Below are 20,515 nucleotides of genomic sequence, written 5' to 3'. Positions count from 1 at the left end.
CGTTATAACGTTCAACATACTGAGAAATGTTCACTGAAGTCGTGAGGGACACGGTGACTGATGTAGGGCGGTTGGCCATTACACGTAATAGAGAGCCATTGGTCACTACCGCACCGAGTGTACCTCAAATTGACGAATGGTAATGAGTTCGCCTTGTTAAACGACCACTACTGCGCATACGTTTCAAATTAAACTTCCTATTTCGATTTTTTTTTTAATGGTTCAACCATTTGGTCTGAGTGGGAGTCGATAATCAGAGGGAGTTGTTTGAAAAAAATTTTAATGTCGGTAAAACAATGTTTTTGGTTTCTTGGTTTTTTTTTTTTGCGAGGAAAAAAAGAGACGTCGATAACAACATTATCGTAATTTGTGGTGTTCTCCTTGGAATTAGATCAGAAGTGGAAAATTCCCTAGTGTGGCGTCACGTCTTCGTCCGGCAATACCTAACGGACTTTATTCGACATTGTTGAATGGCCGGCAGTTGTAAAAATGATAACGAATGACCCGTGGAGGCCGAGGGGCTCCTGGGTAATGAAGTACGGTCAGTGTGGCTTGGGCTCTTGGTATACTCACCCTCTCGTGGATGATTTTAGAAGGTTTACGGGTGCTCCACCCTGTTTGTTATGGAATATATCCAGAATTTTGGGTTATCGTTTAGTCACTGATTAAATCCATTGACAGATATTTTTGTTATTGGTCTCCGTCATCTCGTGATATTCAACATATTCTCTTCTCGTCATCTCACGTCCTCGTATTTTTCTCCCCAAGTCCCTGGGAATACGGAGCCCCTTAATTAACACTTCACAATGCATTACACTCTCCCCCGTTAAAGGAACAAACTTAGAGGGTGAAATAGTACTTTTTTCCCATAAACACGAAATGACCCGGGACTCATTCCCCAGGCAATGACCCAATTTTCTTCGTGATGCTATTCTTCATGGAATCGTTAAAGCAACCGGGTAACTCGGTTCTCGGTTAATTTTAACAGACCGATTAATTCTTCGCAATGAATTTTCGAGGTTGATACCATATTCAATAGACAATTGTTTGATTTCGACATTTAACGAAAATTTTGGCAGAATGAAATGGATAGGACAGGCTGCCTTGAAAATACCCCCGAAGATCGATCAGTGCAAATGGGTTTAACGTATAAGGCATGGCATCCCCATTCTCGCGCGACTCAGCAAAATTGCTTGGAGAAGTGGAGAGTCTCTCGCCTGCGACTCGGTAAAAAAAATGGCAAAAATAAAAGCGAAAAAAAAAAAGAAGCATTGGCACACCTGAGTGGAAGAGGGACAGAGGGATTGGCAGTGGTGAGGAAGCGGCACGTATACACTTTGTGCCTTCGTGAACTGCTCCTGCCTCTCTCGTTTTTCTCTCACTGAGTGGATATAAACACATGGCTACCAACACCAACGATATTTTACGTGTGTTGAGTATGTGCAGCATCCCTGGTGTGTATGTACCAACTGGGGATCGACGTTCCGTGTCGGGAGCCGATGCACGCTTCCCTTAGTTCACTGTCTGCTTGAATTTTTCGCTTCTGAGACTAGTGGGCGCGGTTCAACCTCTTCCACGGGGCTGAGAGGTCGTTTACTGCCCGATGAGAAACTCTTTCTGTCGTCTTTGATGATTTCTCCGCATGAACTATTCCCCGAGTCAATACACATTCTCAAGGTGTTGCTCACGTTTTGCGCTCATTAGGACATTGAGAGGAAATATTTACCCGGGATTTTAACGAAATAATTTTCATAATGGAAATCGATTAAATAAATCCATTTCAATGTTTGACAGCGAAACAGGAAAATTAGGGGAGAGCCATTTACGGTCATGACGTTATTTAATATTTATTCTATATTTAAGTACTCATGGAGTGTTTGCTATTTTATTTGCAGGCGTTGAAAGGGTACATTATCGGTTATAAGATAACACCGAGGTGGGAGTGATTTGAGGCGTGAAAAAATGCTGAAACCCGTGGATTCATGGCCGCATCGGAGAGCCATTGGAGAACGTGTGTTACAGGGTTGCATCAATCAGGAAATCTATCTCTCTTCCTCTACTGCGGAAGATTGCGTGCTGGGGTCATCGATGGTATTCCAACTACTGCATCGGCATCTTCTACGGTGAGTACCTTTATGTACTGGCATGGGTGTGATTGACCTTGATGAAAAATCGAGCACCAGGTGCTATCGAACGGAATCATTGAGCAATTAGCGTTTGGGGGGAGGGGGAAATCCGCGAAAATGGCATTGAGAAAAAATGCACGTTAATTGGGCTGTCAGATTATTGAAACCATTGGGGGATTTTTAAAAAATTCTAATAGTCGAGGGCCAATGAGAAATTGGTAACATTGAATATATCCGTAATTTAGCCTCGCGTAATAAATTGCTGGCTTGCAAATTTTCGCACGCAGTAACATCGAAGAAACCGTGAGTTCATCTGCGGATAATACCGGGGTACCCGATCATCGTATCGATACGACGTTTCGACGTCAACTCGTAAAATATCGAGTGTTTTCATCCCCTCCTATCTCGTTGTAATATAAATTTTGTCGAAGCCATTCCGTACAGCGAGTATATATAACCAATACACGATATCCCCAAGTTCCGTGATCCATACACTGTGGAATGGTACAGCTTTGGTCATTATCCTTTTACTGTCTGGTGGATTATTTAGAGTCTGAATCCCTGCGAACATTAGTCCAACGTTCGGTCGACTGGAAAACTACGTATCGTCTTCAGGGCACTGCATTTAATTTTTTTACTCCTCATTTTATTGTGTTTAATACAACGATATCGTGCCATCCACCGCGATATTCCGATATTTATGGTGGTAAGGGGGGAGATCGAATTAAAAGACTTCCGTTTCAATTTTTCACTCGTGAACAATCATTTCTAGATTAGAAAGTCCATTTTGATGGATTGTTTGTGCATTTATCGTGATTTCATTCGTATTGGGAGAATGAGGAGTGATTCTCTGAGTTGCTATTACTGGGATAAAACTGGCATGTCCTGGGGTACGTGTCGTGGGTACGAAATATTCTGTAATGCTGTGGGAATGGTCACTCGGTATAACAGGGGTGCTAGATGAGCTGGACACTCACCCTCTTGCATCGACATGCAACGCAGGGAATAAGAAGAGTGGTTGTCAGACACGCGCGTATAAATCTCACCCCTTGTATAATCCCATGGCATTTTGGAAAATAGTAATACTCATAAAGATCCCGCTAATTCTCTAAATATTTCATCATTTTTACTCAATTTTTTTCATTAAAAATTCCTAAAAACCAATAGCCAATTCGATAACGATAAAACAATCGCGTAAAAAATGCCAATTTTATCTCAATCGGTCAATAGTAAATTTATTTAAATATCGCAGTCAGCGGGTATATCTGGAATACCGAACTCCCCCGTCTCGATTTACGATCGTTTATCCAAGAATTCGACCGGTGCATTTCCGCAATAATTACGTGCGCCGCGATTTTTTCCAACAATTGCATCTCGTTTGGCAATAAAAAATTAAAATACACGAATGTAACCAGAATGAGTGGAAGTCCTCACATGCCTCTGTTTAGAATCCCACGCCTCGGTATTTTCGTTTACCCGTGATTTCTATGTTGCGCTTTAATCGTACGAGGGGGACTAAATACGATCGAGAGAAGCACGCGTACAACGGGGTGAAAGTATTGCCTCTCTCGGTGCCTCTCTTTTTGCAATTAGTGCCGTTGGAGCCTATTATTAAGCCACGGACAAACCGTGTGATATATGTATTTGCTTCTAGTAAAACAACCGTGATGTACAAGCGTTAATGATTTACGTGGGGAATTGTGCGGTATGAGGAACTTAATCGATTTATTTATTCTTTATTCTCTACACCTTCTGAAAATGAATACCACAAATTGATGCAATTTGTGAAATTTTTTTTTAAATCATCAAAATAAAATTATTGTCGTGTTGCTCTGGGGCAAAAAAAAATGTGGAATGGTGAAAAAAAAAATGGGGAAATTCCCAACGAGGGTGAAAACACTGGGGCGACCCTTTCGAGCGTTTTAAACAATTTTAGGGCTCATTTCCCCCCTTAAAGCGAATATCCTGGACGTGGGGTGGAAAAGCCCGCAGGATAAGAGACGCGCGCCAAGCCACAAGGCATCCGAAGACGGACTGAATTCCCTCCTCTCCTCTTTCACTCCCCGTAACAGGGAAACCGAGCAGCAACATTGAGCAAGGTGAACCCCTCGTATTTACCAATTACCTAAGTAATCTGCGGCTGCCAGACTCCGTCTCTCTGAACTGTCCTTACTCTTTGCCTGCCGGGGCCACCCACAATATATCTATAACTGTTTGCTTCTGACGAGTTGCGGTGCTTCAGGCCAATATTGTCGTGATTCCAAATATTTCATTACAAAATTTATTTTTCACCTGAAATTTCCGGTTATTCCATCTTCAAAAATCGATTGAACCGATTTCAAACTTCAATCGAATTTGTTAATTCAATTTCGCTAAAGTAATTGATGCAACTCTCGAAATAATTTCTCTCAATTTTTCCTCCATAAATAAAAAAACAAATCGAAACAATTAAAATAATTCAATAACTCCAACAATTATTGCATAATGAAGCCCTAATTATCGTAGTGAGCATGTGTGCGAGCAGCTGCGGGACTGCAGGTGATATTCAACATCTCGAGTTTGTCTAGAAAATTGAAAGAAAGATAATTGCAATAATTGCCTTTAAAAAAAAATCCTTTGGTCTCTGGGTTGGCATTTCGCGTGAGTGGATTTCTAAAAAATTGAAGTACGGGAAAAAGCGAATGAATAAATGACGAAAATTGAGAGGCGTTTATTCCGACACTTGTGCCATACGTCCTTCGAGAGAGACACACGAATCTGACAACTAGGAAAAAAAAAGAAGAAAAATAAATAATAGTGGGGGCAAGGGGGGGTGGAGGGGTGGGTAGAGAGTGGCGTAATGGCAACGTCGTAGTGTAATCTGCATACATTACCGCGCACTGCAGTATTCTAGACATCTCCTACGACGACGGGAAACGAGGTAAGGAGAAATACACTGGAGAATACGTAGGGAACTTGTACGCAAGCACTTTGTCCTGCCTCGGAAGTTTCTCACGGAAGTCAGACAGAAGCCGGACCGTGTGACGCCAGGGCCTTGAGATATAACAAACTTATACTCGATCTTTATCGCTCGCAATGTGCCATTGGGAAAATTATTGTGTGAAGATGCTAAACTGAAATTATTACCGGTAATCATAACTCCACTTGTATCATTTGCAGACTTGATGATTCTGGAGACTGATTCTCTTATTTAAATTCTCGATATTTTCCGTCATTTTTCGGTTTGATCAGTCAATATTTTCGGTTGAAGAATCGGTTGAGAATAGCGTCATTGAGTAATGATTATTTTTATTTATCAATTTTTTAAATTAGAGAGGGCGCTGTTGGTCTAGTCTAAAATTCAATGCGGCACGAAATTTGAAATCAATTTTTGGGGGGTTGTTATATCTTCGTGGTACAGCAGTCAAGTCTGAAGGTCTAACATGACATTTCGAGTGACATGGCAATGGCTAGCGTGACCGTCATGCGCTCATACATTTATTATTCAAATAACCGATAGGTTACGTCGCACAGATGAGACTCGGAAGTCGTGTTAGACGGCCATCACGCGTCTCATTAAATTGTTCGAGTAGTTCCATTGCAATGAGTCAGTAAAATCGAAGGTGGATACGCTATGATTAAACATTTATCGGTACTCGTGGACAGGGGGTAGCACAATGACGCTATTATTTATTTAGTATTTTTTTTTCCTGGCACTCGCTCCGGATAAATGGGAATGGGGACTATTGAAAAATCGGTACGCGTCTAGACCATTTACTGGTAACGATTTTAGAGTAGATTTACTTGACAAAACGACTGCCATAAACCGAGTGGTAAGACCCTCATATTCTGTAGTACAACCGTATAACCGTAGATTCGACCGCTCTGCATATTTGATATCGTATGCTCTCTCATGATCGTCCAAGAATTTTCCCCGGTGTATCGTATCCACCAGTCGTAAGAGGCTCTCAGTGATTGAGGGTTAGGACACGGACATCCAGAATAGTCCCGTATTAGGATTAAATTTTCACGTTTGTGATACTTGAAGCACCATCAAAAAGGGAGAATTTAAAAAAAATGCTGAAAGTTCGAAAAAAAAGTTTAAGCACACTTTCATAATTTTTAAAAAATTACTGTCCTCAAATCACATTGAATATTAACAAAACAGGGAATTCCCCGCAATTCTAGATTTCGGATAGATTTCGGATAGATGGCGCGGTAGGTTAATGTCTTTTTTAAAAAATAATTTTCATGTTGAAAAACATAAAAAAAATATTGACGCGAATGGAGACATGTCGTACTTTCGTAATTGGTGGGAATAGAGATGTCGCTTAATGGACATTTTTCTTTTCTTCACTGAGAAAAGAGCAATTACGTCGTTGGGTAAAAGATCGGGGTGGAGAAGCACTCGGGGAAAAATCTATTGCAACCACTGTATACAAGAGACGTTTGAGGGTGGTAGAAGTATGTTTAGGGTGTGGGCTCAAATGACACGGAATAAAAGTAATGCTCGACGATACGACGCCCCTCTAAGATCACGATTTCTCCCCTTTTCTCTAACCTTTCATCCCCCTTTTGTCCCTTTTCCCATTGGATTTCACTCGGAACTGTCGGATAGGGGTGGAAAGAAATCGATACCGGAGGATAAGAAATAGTGCAAACTGCACCTGAAGTTCTCACCCTCCAATTCCTTCGATGAAATTTATTTTGACAATCTTGATGACTCAAATGGTGAATTTCACCTCTTGAAATGCTCATTAGTTTTTACCACCCCCCATCGAGTGGGTGGAAAAAAACATTTTATCTCTCGGCATTTCTCTGACGATCGATTCGCAATTATCGAGGCCATTCGACCCTCGTGTCCTCCATGAAATTTCGCTTCGAGTGAATCTCGCGTGATCAACTCACCCTTCTTTTTCACTATTCACCCATCAGCTGAAGCCAAACCCGCCAATCCGATTGATTGTATTCCTGCATAGTCACCGTGAAGTTGAAGGACGTCATTAATCGACTCTTTGCACTCAATATTTCAGACTGAACTCGTTGTTTCCGGGAGAATATATGATAGGTGAAAATTTAGTGTCGTGATAAGGTACGATTTGTCTTCTCTGTCCTCCAAATCAATTTCGCGATTAAATCCAATATTCCGGTGCTATCGATTATTCTCTCATTGAAAAAAATATCGATTTTTCATTTTTTCACCTAGAATTGATTCTTCAGATTTTTTTTTCTCCTGTAAATTGTAGAAATAGCGGACAATATAAATATCGTGTACTTGAAGTGATGGACAATCAATTACCCGACGTGGAAGGTCGAAACTATTATCGACGCTGTGGGTTTCGGTCCTCGACGAGACTGAGTATTACCGAGGAATCGATACGGTCATCGTTCGTTCACCTTGGAACTTAAGAGCCAAACCCGAAGGAGCAAAAAATGAGGAGTAACAAAAGATGATTACCCGTCTCCGACGAAACGTAATACATATTCCGGCCCAGTATTTGGCAAGAGCTGATCGTTTCGCGCCAAAAGTCTTGGGGAGGGCAATAAGAAAAATCTGTCACTCTGCTTGTTTGTCAAGGAGAACCGATGAGCCGCAGTTCTTTTGTCCGCAAAAGTTTTAATCGACGAAAACCGGACGTCTGCCAGTTTTTTTTTTCTCTTCTTTTTCTACCGGGGCCTCGGTTTTTTTTCGGGAGTGATGACACGGGCCATTCAGCCTGATTAGTTCTGGCGAGTTCAGGGATTTCTCTGAGAGTATGAAAAATTGAATAATTCGGTGTGTCCGTCGTCGGTTTATGGAGTAACATTCGGAGATTGATCATACCCCCTGGACTGTGATATTGATCTTTGTACCCCTCCGCAAAAACGCCCCGGGCATAACAAGGGTGATGATGCCACGGGTTCATCCCCTTTACTAGGTCACTGTGTCTGTACTTGAGGGTTTAAATTTCTCCACTTCGCTATTGTAATTTCACTGTGAGAATAAACCCATAATTTTCACCGTGAAATATTTATGGAAAAATTCAGTCTGACGTGGTGCCTCGGTTTAATTTTATTCCTACGTCTCATATAAATTATGACATTCTCACGGAATTTCTTCCAAAAAATAAGAAATATCAATCCCCAATAATTATGGGTTTGTCACCGGAAATTAGGCCCTTCTTTTCCCTGTCATCACGAAATGGTTAAATTTATAATCCTCGGACGGAGGAATTTTTATATCTATAAATATGCGTTGCGCAACGTCTGGATGACTTCTATTTTGAGGTTTTTTGTGTTTGAAAATTCTTTTACCCCGCGGGTCTGATTCGATCTGACCAAGGCCGATGTCTCCCGGCGGCTCTTCAATATAGAAAAAAAAAAACATCTCGACACGCCTTCCCAGTACCTGAAGAACGATCATCACGCTGTGACAAATCCGTTTAAATCGCTAGGCGACAACCAGCACACATTTTTTTTTTAATATCAACCTGTACCGGCGACTTCTGTCGCGCCAGATTCCGTGTGGTCCGATTCGATTCACCCCTTTTCTAGAAATAATCATTGTCCTGGATTCCACGGGCTGTCGTTATACCACGGAAATAGTGAAAAATGAGGCTTTAAAAATATCGAAGAATTCTTTGGGTTCTGTATTTGTATGCATTTGCCCTCGAATAATCCGCGATGAGACACCGATTGATTCCGGGAATTGTCGACGACGGGATTCGATTACATTGTCAAGTTTCTCGATTAAGCCGGTAAATAAAATCCCCGGTGAGCTGTCATCCCTCGAGACGAGAGAAAAAAAGGTACATGATGACGGGGGGAATAAATAAAAAACAACGGGTTTGTCGATGGGGAGCTCAACGCGTGACGGTGAATAACTAAATAGGGCCGGTTTCGGTGGTAAATACCGGCAATCAAGAACCTGTGGCTATTTAACACCAAACAAAGTAACATATCCGTATATTCAATATTATCACAAAACACTAAATCTCTGATATCAATTTTCCCATTAATCTCACTCTTCTGGGGGAAATTTCATATCTGAGAAAAATTCCATACGACTATTATATTATATTACATTATATAACGCAAATATATAATGTAAAAATAATATAATCAAAACAATATGTCGAGTAATCAAATGCATTATTCATTACTTCAATGAAAAAAAAATTAAAAATGGGAACAATGAATGGGAAGCGACAGTGGACTCGTATATTCTCAATTCCTCCAAAAAATGCATAAATTACCATATAAAGGGTTTGAGAATGTCAAAGTAAACCGGCATGACTCCTCGTAACGTCCGGTAATATATGTGCGAGCACTGGTGTTATCGCCCTTCCACATCTATCATTTTATCCACAACCACGAGTATTAATAATCACGGTCGTACATAATGCTCGGGAGTCACCTCCTGTCGTTTTTTTTCTCCCTTCTTCATTTTTTTTTTCTGTACATCCCTCCCTCTTCCCCACCTTCTAAATAAGACAACTCCGTCGTGGTATGCTATTCTTATTTAAAAATAATTGCGACCAACGCCGCTTGGCATCGTTTCCTGTGCTTGATTACGGCTAATTGTTCGGGATTTAAAAGTATAATGGGTGTGCTCTGTGAGCGTCTTAAACGTCCGAGCTCACCGGTGTATACCAACGACTACGTAACGATCATTTTCTCGGGGAGTTTCTGCGAACAAGTGAAATACATTGGGCTTTATTATATTTGTAGGAAGAGTTCTCGTTGCACCTATTGTTACTCGCGTGTCCATCCAACTAGGTGAATTGTTACGCGCGTGTAGAGTCACTCGACTGGACATGGTAGGGGGAGAAAAAAAAAATGTGAGAGTGGTTATATGGAAATAGTGCAACTGCCACTTTCTCTAGGTAAATTACGGAGGGGGTACTTTAATGAAGTATGGGTACTTCGGAAAATTAATGGGCGAATAGACTTTTCGGTTTCTCTTCTGCGGTGAGACAGTTGCGCACCATCAAATCATTTTAATAATCTCCGGGTGATTTATCCACAAATTTATTTTTCATTCCCTTAGATATCAATTAATCTTAAAAAACTATTGGTCAGCGTTGATCTCTTGTGGAGTAAATGAATTTATCTCCATTGCGCGAATCATGCCAATCTGTTTATAAATATTTTCGCCCGGCTGTTTGAGCCGTCTATCAGCGGAATGACCATTCGAATCGTTTCTGGATGTTTCCCCGAATATACAGGAAAGAGATAACAGTGAATTCGTACTGAAAGTGGGAGTTAGATAAGGGGGAGGGAGGGAGAGGGCCACCGCCAATCTGTCGCTGTCTGCATTAGCTCGCACAGTGGGGCTTTTGAAAAGCTCGGTGGTGCGCTTTTGGACACACAGGGGCTACAGAAAATTTTGCCTCTGATGAAAACGCCTCTCTCGCATAAAACCCAACGGTATACTTTTAAAGTAAATTAGCTTTTTAGTTTTCTGTGCAAGCACCCCTCTCACCCACCCCATCCCACGAAAACCTCGGGGATTTGTACAGACATGTAACATGAATGCCCACAGTGTAGGTCGCCCTGTGTTGCAGCGAATCGGAGGGTTGGAGAGGGTGGAAATGGGTGAGTTATTCGAAAAGCCGAGTGTCTGGTAAGAGGTACACGGGTGAGCGGTGAAAAACACAAAACACCGTTGAAAATACGAGAGGGGGGGATAGATGGGGGGTTGTAGCTCTTGCGATTCACTCGAGTGTATGTGGCCTTTTTATCTACTGGCATTCTTTGACCACTGGTTGACCCCTTGGCCAGTGGCCTCCACTCTTTATTTATCTGTCTACTTGAAAGGGATCACAATTTTGGGGGTTGCGAATCCAGTAAATTATATGGCAACATTTCGAGTGAATGGGCCCCTCCAAATAGAATGTATTCGCCAATATATTCATCATGTAATAATGATACCAAAAATATATCAAGATATTCTGGGGTCAATGTTAAATTGAAATAATCGAAATTGACATATTCAGGGCAGAAAGATAGTGGTCAACTACTAAAAATATTAATTGGTCGGCTCGTTAGTCAGACCCCCCGCAATGTACGCTAGAAGCTTGACCTGAGGTCGCATTGCAGGGAGTCGTCGGATATATTTGCCTTCTACGTCATGTTTTTTTTTTTATTATCACTTTTTTCCCCTCTCGTCTACCTCTCGATATTTTCTCTCCCCCGTTCTTCCACCTCCTGCCCTCCCCCTGGATTATTTATCGCTGCGCGTGAACCCCTCACGTGCGCGCCCTCCACCCCGTGTACATTTCACTTCTTCCTCGGTGTCTACTTTCTTCAACAATAACCAACAACTCCTTAAGCATCACTTCAACTTGAAATGTGTAGTTGGAAGTGAGGTTTAACGCTTCGTCTTCGTATCGATCACAAATTCACGGGTAATATCAGGCGAAACGAAGGGAACAGGTTGGGGGGCTATTTCAATAGCTTCGAGTTGGTAAGAGTCGTCGCTCGTTAAAGTCAATCACTGGAGTGAATACATTCTCTGATGTTGCAGGGGGTGGGGACGGGGGGGCACTCGTTGATCTGCTCCATCGCTCTTCAGCCCTAGACTCTGTACATGACGTGCTCGCCCTTTTTTCGTAATCATTACTGACCAGAGCTGAATAATTTTCGGGATACCTTTCGAAGATATATGCATCTTCGAGTTACATCTCAACCCTAGGGCGATATATCTCGAATAATATATGACACTCTACCCAAGAAAAAATTCGCCACCAGTGATATTTATCACTGATGTATAATATACTAGATATTTCAATATATTAACAATATACTGGCATTTGTTAATATATTGAAATACTAAAATCCTTCTTACAGATCTTTTGAGAATATGATTACCTCGTATCGCGTTTCGATTTCCATAATTTTTTGTTGAACAAAATGGTAGTGAAAAAATTGATGAAAATTTGTGCAATTCACGAGTGATCGGTATGATTCTGGGGATATGATGCCGAGGGCAAAGTAACACGCATCAATGCACCGAGATTGGTCCATGTCGAGTATACTTGGACCGATGATAGACCGAACGCATTGGCAATCAGTGAGAAGTATCAGTGATCCATGTAGAGAAACTACCCAACAAACGCTTCAAACCAATACGTATACGTATTGTTCCAGTATTCTCTGGTATTTGGCCCGGTACTATAACCATAACCCTTCCTCCTTTATCACCCTCTGACCCCCCCAAAACTATTCTCACTCAACGACCCGCGTGTGCACCCACGGTATATACGGTGATTTGGCTAACCACACGTTGTCGAGCCATCGACGGCATCCACCAGCATTGTTTGCTCGCTTTGATGAGGCCAATTCAATGTTTCCACGTACCACACTATTGGAGTCAGGTTGAAGGGGGAGGGCAAAGAGTTATACGCATGTATACGAGTGGTTTCTCTCTCAGGGCTGGGGGATCGTGTGTCATTAGTGACCCCGCAGGGTCGTCAGGCATCCCTCTGCCATTTTCGTTATATCATTTTGCCTTAATTTCACAAGAAAAAAGAACGAAAAAAAAAATACTCCATCGATTTTTTATCGTCGTCGATGTTATTTATTTATTGCGAATAAATATCGGAATGTGATAATTAATGGATATTGGTATTTATATCGATATGTTGATATATTATTTAATAATTGATCTGAAATTTCGAGTGGACTGCCGTGTCTTTAGAGACACGTTTTAAACTCAAAGTATATACCATCGATCGTTAAGTTCGCTATAACGTTACACCTTGCACAGGGCAAAGTAAAATCCTCCCAAGAAGACTGGTGCACTATTAAATGCAGACACGAGCAGGCACAGCCAGGAAATTGCCTAATTTCCTCAGTGCGCACGCCGATCCGTCAACTTGACGGAGAGAGACGGTGTTGGCCTGCACGAAAATTTTCACGACGTGACTTTTAATGTCAAGTGTCGAAAATAAGGCCGAATACCCTAATACCGGAGGGTGGTTCATTTTTTTTTTTACTCCCATTATTTTTTATTCCCCAATTATCACTTTATCGGGTAGACCCTCGAATAGTGGGAATACCGCGTTGTCGTCGGAGTGAGGGGATGAATCGGTGATAAATCATCCTGAGAGGTCTCGGGGTAGCCGTCGACGTGAGGACCTATCAGTCTTCATATTCACCTTGATACATCACTTTAAATAAATAAATCTCGGGGAGTAATGTTGCGGCGGTGGGGAGGGAGGGGAAAAAATGGATAAAATAGGACAATGTAATAGGACGGAGTATCTTTTATCGCGTCTGCCCCAACCAGATATACCCGGAAGCCACAACCCAGTGGTCGAGAGAGAGAGAGTGTTTCTGAGACGTCCCGGGTGCCGTCCGAGGGAAAAGATTAAGTGCTGGACGTGGGTCGGCAGTGATAGACTGACTAATCCGTGAACTTAGACTCTAGTACCGAGTTTAGGGTGACAGGAGATAAGGGAATAGAAAGAGGAAATGACAATGAAACACCCGTCTATCGTCTAATAATACCAAATTTTTATTGAAGTACTATTTAAAAAATATGATATACAAATCATTAAAAAATACACCAAACAGTAATTCACAATAATACTAATAATAATCTATTATTTATTCATGTCGAATATATTTACGATAAACGAGTGTTATTCCCAAAAATGAGATTATCAAGTATAATTCGCATATCGTATCGAAAATAATTGTTTTAAAAAATGATTTAAAAAATGGCGCGATATCGTTTTATCCGTAGATTTCATTTCACGATACACAGGAGATGCCCCGTGAGAAAATTAATGTCTAGTGGCTCCACTCGTGTTCCTTCCATCCACACATGTACAACCGAGATGAGAATTGAGCAAACGGATAGAGGATCGAGAGGGATAGGGGAAGGGGGGGTCGGGTGGGTGTAAGAGAGGGAGGGAGGGATAGAGAGATTGAAGCGTAGAGAGAAAAAAAAAAAGTTGTATAAAAATGCGGAGGGCAGGAGAGTAGATATCCCCATGCACGTCATCCACAAACGACATCGCCTTGGCTATGCCAGATGGTTCTCTTTGTGTCCCTCTTTTCCTCCGCATTCCTCCCCTCCAAAACTGGGCGTGTCGTCAATCTCATTCCCCCCACTACCACTCTCACCCAGTATTTCCCCTCAATCTCCTCAAATCGATTCCCCACCATTTCAGTGTAGGGGGATAAATCCCCTCTCCTGGTGGTACCACTGGTTGCCGGCAACATCTCGCGCGACAAAAGTATATAGTGGGGTATATCCTCTTTCGCTGGCAATACCGCCGAGAGGTAGACGATATTATTCCAAGGGGCTTGGTGAGTCAACCCAGTGGTTTTTGTCGCCTGGCTGTTGGCTCACCCTCTTACCCCCGCCAACTCCACGCCTTCCACGGGGTCTCATTGGCCGGTGCAACACCGCTGTCCCCAGGTCTACCACCAGCGACACACGCCCATTCTCAACCTTCCAACTTCTTCATACACGAGCCTTTTCGTTAATTAATTTTACATTTCGTTTGCTATTTTTAATACTGAAAATCACACCCCCATTATCATCACGCTACTACTTCATATATCACTATATCTGATATACGCAATATTTGCATCCATCATTCGAAGACTTTACATTCTTACCCACGATATTAATGTAATATGTTATAATACTCTGTTATATTATTATTATTTCATTTTTTATATATGAGGGATATTAATGACATATATTATATCAGCGGGTAAGACTGGATGATGTCATTTGTTTAGACGATCATGTTACGATGTAAAATCTCGGATCGACATATTTGTGTGAAAAAATATCGTGAACTCAATCTTTCATCTCGTTTTTCTATCCCGATTGAGACAAGCTGCATGATTACGAATAAACTCGTAATTACGCAATGCACAAACAGCCTCGTACTAACTAGCTGTCTGTTGGGCTCATCGATATAACTCATGAACTCTGACTCGTTCAAAGATTCATCGGACCCTCTTCTTTCGCGCCTCGAATAAACAACGCGGTATTTCTGATCGCGCGCCAAATTCATGAATTGCACTCGCCACCAATTTATTCATAAATCCAGCTCGACGGTGAATTGAAAATTAAAGGGATGACTTATTCCCGTATTTTCACGCTCGCGAGAAATCTGGAGATATTCCCCGGGTTATATCACGAGATAGGGAGAAATAATATATATAATATATTTTATATTATGGTATATATTTTTCTCAGACTTTCACTAACTCTCAGACTCAACTCCGACGACATATATCCCTTCTCTAACCCTCACCTCGTTGATGATGTATCCAACGATAACGACGACGGAAATTGAATTCTCTCACAAGTCATCCCGCTGTGAAACCTATATATATAAACCTATATATATGCAGTACCAATCAGGTACATCGTCTCGGGTTGTATGCACCCGAGAGAAATGAGCGTCGAACATCAGTCAAAACCGCATCGAGTGTCGATGAATAAATAAATAAATAAATTCTTGAAAAATCAGTCACGGCCCGCGGGAAGTGAAGAATCAAAGGGCAAATTACTGAAATTTATTCATGAAAATGATGATGAGCTTTCGTCTGTCGCTGTCCCGGGGAAAAGGTGAATCCAATGCTCGGATGTATATCGTGCACTCTTAATGCATTCGGGGGTTATCGGATACTTCGGATGTACTCGGGCGGTGCCGGTAGTCGCGCGCAACCACTCCGCGGCTAAAGTATAGACCTCACTATTTATTCGATATTTCACTTATCCACAACTAAAACCACCGAGTGGTACTTAAAAAATTATATCATCCCACAATAATTCAATTAAAAAATCACTCTGAGCGATATTTTTTAATATATTCCGCTATATCCCCCCGCTACGACCCAAAAGTCCGTGAAAGGCAAATGCATCTTCAAATTTGAAATTTTAGCCCAAAAAAAAAAACGTGAAATAGAGAGAAACGACGAGTCAAAATGGTTGTTCGTTGGCGTTGGTTGGCGTCAGTTCTGATTTTCCTCGGAATTTTCAATTTTCAATATTTATATTGATAGAAAATTATTTTTCGGAAAGTATGCGGAAAAAAAAAACAAAATGTATGAAAAACGCAAGTGGAGGGTCTGGAGCGCTGAGCGCGCGCGGTTATCCACGATTAATTACGAAAACGCACGAATCGACTCGTGGCCTCGGTAACACGGGGCAAGAGAGTCGCTCGTGGTGCGCTCGAGGGAACGGTCGAGAGACGGTTATCCTCCTCAACAATTATTCAATAATACCCCTCCACCCCCCCAGTTATCACCGAAAAAAAAAGACGTCGCGAATTAGTGAATGATCGAGTGAAGTGATTCAGTGAAACAATTATTTATCAATTGATAACGCCAGTGTTACACCGCGAGTGATGAAAAATCGCGTGTGCAAAATCGCTCCACATTCGGATGCATAAAGAAAAACGGAGAGAAATAAGAAGAACCTAGGGGTTGAAGCGGATTTGTAGGCGTGGTCTCAGGACGTTGGACACGTGACACTGAAAGTGTCACGCCGCCCTTGCCCACCCCCTACCCCCTCACCACACTCCCACCCCTCATTTGTATCCCCTCTCCTTTTTACCGCGATATACCTTTAACCGAAAACAACCGAAGTTGGGGACTCGTCGCTCTTCGGAATAGTCCGGCGACACTGGATTGTCCGGTGACTGTCATTAACCGTCTGATGACTGTTATATTACCGACGATTGGATATTTTGAGGTTAACAGTTGGGGAAAAAATGCAGCAGGCCAGTCTCGGTCAGAGTAATATTGATAATTATGAGAGAGATTTGGAGAAAAATATGGGTGATGTTGATGTGAAGAGGGAGCTGCAAGATGATGTGAGGATTAAACAGGAGATACCGGAGGATGAGTCACCAAAATCGAGCGATAATTATGAGAAAAATTATGAAGATAAGAATAAGGAGAATTATGAGCGATACGATGTGTACAGGGGACTAGTGGAAAATCTGGGGAGAATATCGGGACAATATCCGGTGATGCATCCGGCATATCGAGCCGTCGGCCCCGGTCAGGGCAATCCCTTCGGTTTTCCCCATTTTTACTCGCCCCAGATATCCCATGAAAAACGAGATAATGAAAGCAGTGAGGGCAATAGACTCGGTTATCATCGACAACCCACTCATTCAGGTGACTTCAACGAGGGTTTGATGAGGGACTATCATCCCTGTGATTACCAAAAATTAAGCTACGGAGTTCCACCGAATTTTCGTAATTCCGTCGAGTTGGCTTACTTCAATCAACAACAGGCGAGTCATAACTTCAGGATGAATTTTTATCAAGGCAGGCAGAGAAAATGGAGTAACTTCAACCTGAGGTCACTCCAGTCATCCGTGAGTTTGGATAAAGAAAGAAAAAGAACAATTGAGTGATGAAGAATTATGTTTATTTCAATGAAAATATATATATATATATTCAATACAAATCGTGGAATTCAGGTAGAATTACAGCGAATTACTTTCCGTTATTTTTTCTCATATTTCAAGAGGATAAAAAAAGTGCATTCCCAAGACGATTTCTTTGTCTCGTCGTCACAAAGATGAACAGTTTTGTTGAAATGATCGTAACATCGGGGTTCTACCCAATTGCCCCTCGGTTTCGTATTTTACAGTCGTCTGACTGTTCTCTTCTTTATATGTTATTGGCCTCTCTCAGGGTCTCTTACATATTCCGGAATTTGCAAAATTCTCTTACATCCACTTTGTCCGCATGGGAACGCGAGATATTCGTCCGCGAGTTGGGGGACCGTTACGTCGTTATGTGCGGACGAACGATTTTGTGTGCATTATTTGTTCTTGAAAAGTATTTCACTGAGAAATATTATCATACTGAATTTTCCACTCAGCAACATCCAATACTCACGTTAATATACTCTAAATAAATATCAATATATCAAATATATTGATTAATTATTGTTAATATATTTTTTAATACATCAATATTAACATTAATTAATATATCTGATATAAATATATATATCCTGATATCGCGTATATAGGACACATGGTAATTATGGAGTTATCGGAAGGTGCGTTTATCTGTTAGAATTTATAACCCCGCGGTATTTGTTAACAACTTTTAATCGCCACCTTCCGTCGTCATCTACCTCTATTCTCTCAATAGTGTACACCTGTATTTCCAGATAATGTGTCAGGGTATAAGGGCTGAGAACACTGTATCAACTGTTGCCAGACGAATAAGGCGATTGAATCGAGCGGCAATATCCCATTCAAGCTCGTTGGAACCCTTGATATTTTGCACACCCGCGACCATAAATAATTCGCTCTTGCATCCGTGATCCGCGGGGATAACTCAAATGCATCTCCTCCTCACGCTCCCCTCCGACCTCAACCCCTTTACCGCCCATCAAATCCCCTTTCTGGCTCCTATTTGGTAAAGCTTTGGGCCTCAGCATTCACCTGATGCAATCATTACTTGCATTCACACGTTCCATCATTTATACGGTTGTACTCTTTAGAAGAGAAGTGCAAGTCCAATGCACCCAACTCCTCACTTGTCCAGTAACAATGGTAAAAGGTTGTGTTACGCGTGTATTATTCTTATTCATGACTAGTCTCGTCGTGAGCGAGGCGTCCATCATTTTCTCGGGGAATAAATACAGTTGGTATTGTTGTGATACAATAATAATGGATGCGTATGAAAAATAAGCTTTTGCTTGGATGAGAATTAGCGTGGGTATATTGGATCGACAGTTTTTGAATTGAGGCGATTGTCTTCGGACTGTTAAGACTTTGACGTACATTAACGCGATTTATATATAACGCGTCGAATATAGAAATTTATTATAGATTGTCAGGAATATTGAATCGTTGATCTCATATTTATTCATCCCTTTTATTGAACCACTAGGCGAGGTGTCAAAACTGGAGAAATGAAAAAATAATGATTGGATAAAAAAATTTTTGGGTATAACCCAGAATCATGACACTTTTGTGCCATCGAATTATCGAAATAAATGAGAAAAATATGATGACGGAGCTAAACGAATCCATTTCTAACACAAAGGTAATATGTACGAGGACTTTTGCACGCCCCCCGGCATTCGGTGCCGCTCGCCAGATGCGTGCCCCACGTTTTTCTACCTGAGGGGCACCCAATAGGCGCAACACATGGTGTCTCGGGGGGCGCGATCAATTGGCTTGTTTTTCGTCCTCCACATTTTCGAGGATGTAGGGCATATGGGGGTTATGGGGTCTAGATTAATCCGTGTAAGCGGCACTGTCGCGGTGAAAAAAAAATTAATTTCCAATGGGCCCAATGGGCCATCGGTGGGGGAGGCGTGAGAAATTCGATAGATCGTCAATCTGTCCTGCCAACTAGATCAATTCCCTCCCTCCTATCAATTTGTATCATCAATATTTTTCGTTACGTCAGTCACTTTGAAATGGGTTTTGCGAAAACATCTGCAATTAATGCAACCGCGAATTACGGAGCAATAATGCGACATGTGGATGGCACTGGTTACCGCGTAATTTTTTTTTCTCTCTTCCTCTGCCTTCAAATGTCACGAGAATAGTATTTAAAGTTTTTTTCAACACTCGTGCGCATAGCTAGTGTCATAATGACTGCATGTGCACAACTCGCCTGGAAATTACAGTCGTATATGAATAACGATGACAGTGATATTATAATACCACGTCGAGCGTTATTTCCAGGAAAATTAAAGGTATTTGCACTCATTACACCAGCGATTGCTTTTTCTAATGATTTTTTCCAACTTCTCCCTGCAGTTCGTAAAACTGAATTTCCGGGTATTGCATTCTCAATTTTCTTCAAATATATTCCATTAACTTTTATGACAGTAGATTTCTCCAATCATACCGAGACCGTCCAAAACCATCGGACTTCCGGTTGTTGTGGTTTTCGAGTTCGGAATTCTCGAGTTGTCGTATTTCGACGCGTGCCCCAGGAAGGTCACTTTTTTTTTTCCTCCAATTGTTGATGAAAGGATGTCATCGTTTTTCGGTGAGAGGGGGAGAGGCCAATATGCCACGGGATGTAATAAATAACAATTGGGTACGCGTGCGCTAAAACCGCGAAAACCGCACGGTTATTACCGATTCCCTGATTATGGGATTCTTCAAGGCTTTCTCGGATATTTATCAAAATTGCTCAATGAACAATTGAGTCTGCCAAATATTTGAGATGACAAATGACTTCATGTCAATCAATTCTTGAATTTTCATAATTTTTTTTCAATTGAATTGCAATTTAAAAAAAATAATGAAACAGTAGCTTACGACTGTATGGATACGTAGAGAGACGAATGTAATGCTCTTCCATAAATATATGAGGCAGGTGATACAACGGTGGGGAATGTCTCTGTACATGTTACTCCGAGGTATCACATAAGTTGCAAGATGTTGTTCACTGTTTTA

At 41.5% G+C, this 20,515-nt stretch overlaps 1 protein-coding gene across 1 annotated transcript in view; it reads left to right on the top strand.

Moving 5' to 3' along the window:
• Window positions 1-16,637: 16,637 nt before the first annotated feature.
• LOC105274202 (zinc finger protein basonuclin-2) overlaps window positions 16,638-20,515 on the top strand; it is a 91,930-nt gene continuing 88,052 nt past the window's right edge. The window contains exon 1 of the mRNA XM_011317115.1: window positions 16,638-17,449. Within this exon, the coding sequence (XP_011315417.1) occupies window positions 16,835-17,449 (615 nt within the window). The 5' untranslated portion in view covers window positions 16,638-16,834. The remainder of the gene's footprint in view (window positions 17,450-20,515) is intronic.

This window comes from Fopius arisanus, unplaced genomic scaffold (genome assembly GCF_000806365.1).
Source record: "Fopius arisanus strain USDA-PBARC FA_bdor unplaced genomic scaffold, ASM80636v1 scaffold00010, whole genome shotgun sequence".
NCBI classification, from domain to species: domain Eukaryota; kingdom Metazoa; phylum Arthropoda; class Insecta; order Hymenoptera; family Braconidae; genus Fopius; species Fopius arisanus.
Note: the sequence above shows the minus strand (reverse complement) of the source record. Positions and strands in the feature narration are given on the sequence as shown.